At 42.5% G+C, this 2,405-nt stretch overlaps 1 protein-coding gene across 1 annotated transcript in view; it reads left to right on the top strand.

The window, feature by feature from the left end:
- LOC102814921 (sel1 repeat-containing protein 1-like) overlaps positions 1–2,405 on the top strand; it is a 16,973-nt gene that overhangs the window by 7,140 nt on the left and 7,428 nt on the right. Inside the window, exon 2 of the mRNA XM_006839777.1 lies at positions 1,494–1,634. Within this exon, the coding sequence (XP_006839840.1) occupies positions 1,494–1,634 (141 nt within the window). The remainder of the gene's footprint in view (positions 1–1,493; positions 1,635–2,405) is intronic.

Below are 2,405 nucleotides of genomic sequence, written 5' to 3'. Positions count from 1 at the left end.
CAATGTTGTCCATAGCTTGTCATGATACACACAATGGAAGGCATTTGGAAAATAAAGGCCTTGGTGATAGAAAAGATGCTGGAGATCACATGATAGAATTCTGGAAAACCAATGATTTGTTCATTTCAAAAAACCTTTTATAAACAGTATAAGAGACGACTGTACATGTGGACCTCATCAGATGAAATGCACAGAAATCAAATTGACTACATCTGTGGAAAGAGAAGGTGGAAAAGCTCCGTTACCATCAGCCAAAACAAGGCCAGGGGTAGATTGTGGAACAGACCATCAATTGCTCATATTCAAATTCAGACTGATGGCTGAAGAAAATTAACTGGAAGCTTAGTAGCAGTATTTTTTTACTTAGTGTCATATACTAGAGCAACCTTTAAAAGTTTCAAATAATTATATCACTCCCCTGTCTAAACCCCCCACCCCCACCCCAGTAGTTTACTGTTGTACTTGTAATAAAATCCTAACTCCTTTCTGTGTTCTGTAGGGCTCTGTGATAATGCCTTTTCCTCATCATTTTCGGCTGCTTTTCTCATCAGTTTAGCTCCATTATTCTTCATTAATTCCAGATATATTTCCTCTTTGAGCCATTGTATTTATTACTCCCTGTGCCTTTTTGCCCCTTCCCCACTTCAGGATCTTTAAATAGCAGGTGATTTCTCTTCATTTGGGTCTCAGCTCAGATGTCGAGTCCTCTGTGAGGCCCTCCCTGATCACCCAGTCTGTGTTAGCAGTTTTCCCAACATGAAGAGCAAATTCATCACCCTGTTTTATTTCATTCATATTTATTACTGTTGGAAAGCATCCTGTTCATTTATTTACTTATTTATTGTTTCTTTTCTTCTGTAGACCATAAATTACAAGAGGGCAAGTGATGGTATCCCCAGTGTTTAGAATGGTATCTGGTACAGAGATAAACAGATGCTGCAAATATTTGTTGAATGAAAATGAGTGAGAGATGATATATGGTGTCATTAAGTCTGAAGAGGAGGAGACAGAGGGAAAAGGTGTTAAAGTGAGAGATTGACTGGGACTGGGAGACTGCTGGGAGGAGAAGCCTATTTCCTGTTTCTTTAGTAGCTACTTCCTACTCTCTTGGGGCTTCAGTGTCACAGCCTGGCAGAGTAGTAAGGCAGGGTCATCTCAGGAGCCCTTCTTCCTGCTACAAAGACTAGCCTAGGGCCCCTTTGGTTTTCATTGTTTTACTGTTGGCCTGCCTGAGGGGAAGTTCCAAAGCTGGTAAAGGTTCAGTCCTGGAAGTTGGTAGGTCTTTGGACCTGGTGAGTTGTGAAGCCAGTGCAGAGCCAAGGTCTCTGCAATACCCACATTGCTCATTCTCTGGCTCAGAGGAAATGGTGCCATTTGTAGGAGTGGATGAATACCCCTTCCATTCTTTGTAAGGCCAAGTTGCCACACCTAGGTCTTCCCCACCACCTAGCAGCCCCAGTTAATGAAGAGCAGCTCTCGTCCTCTCTTCACAGGTTGCTATCGTCTGGTGGACTATTTGGAAGGGATCCAGAAGAATTTTGACGAGGCTGCCAAGGTGTTGAAGTTCAACTGTGAAGAGAACCAGCACAGTGATAGTTGCTACAAACTGGGGGCCTACTATGTGACCGGGAAAGGTAAGGAGAATCCTGCTTCCTTGTTGACACTGCTGCTAACCTCACATCCTGGGCCTCATGCTGAGCCCTCTTCACAGAGGGGTCCTCACAGGCATTTGGGAAGCACATTGTAGTAAGATTTATAGACAAGAGTTCAGCAGAGCTGTGGAGGAAGATCACAGTATTTCCAGTTAGACCTGAGAGAATGCTGTTTGCAAGAAGTGGAATCTTTGAGCTAGTTGTTTTATTCTGTGCCTTAGTTTCATCACCTGTAAAATAAGGAAAATAGTACTTGCCTCTTATGATTGCTGGTGAGGATTCTGTAGGACAATGTAGGAAAAGCTATAGTGCCTGACACAGAGTAAGGGATCAGTAATTAGTAACTCCCTTTCGTCTGTATTTTTCTTCTCATACCCTAGTTGCAGCTGTTAATAGAGTGTACGTTACTTATTTAGGGCCATATAAAAAATTACCTCAACAGGTTCTCTAAGTGTTTGAACTGACTTGGCAACACTTAACAGCAATACCTTCTTTTTATTTTGTTTATTTGTTTTGATGGGTGAGTAGGAATAAGGAGTTAGGGTTGGGACTATTGTTAGATATAGACTAGGCCTTATTGTTAAATACTGTCAAGTCAGTTCCAACTCCTCTTGACCCTGTATAGGATTTCCAAGGAGTGGCTGGTGAGTTTAAAGGGCCGACCTTGCAGTTCACACTGACCTTGCAGTCCAGTGCTTATCCTACAGTGCCACATAGGACTGCAGGCTCGGCCTAGACTATGGTTAAGACTAA

The sequence above is a fragment of the Chrysochloris asiatica genome, unplaced genomic scaffold (assembly GCF_000296735.1).
Source record: "Chrysochloris asiatica unplaced genomic scaffold, ChrAsi1.0 scaffold00026, whole genome shotgun sequence".
Classification (NCBI taxonomy): Eukaryota; Metazoa; Chordata; class Mammalia; order Afrosoricida; family Chrysochloridae; genus Chrysochloris; species Chrysochloris asiatica.
Note: the sequence above shows the minus strand (reverse complement) of the source record. Positions and strands in the feature narration are given on the sequence as shown.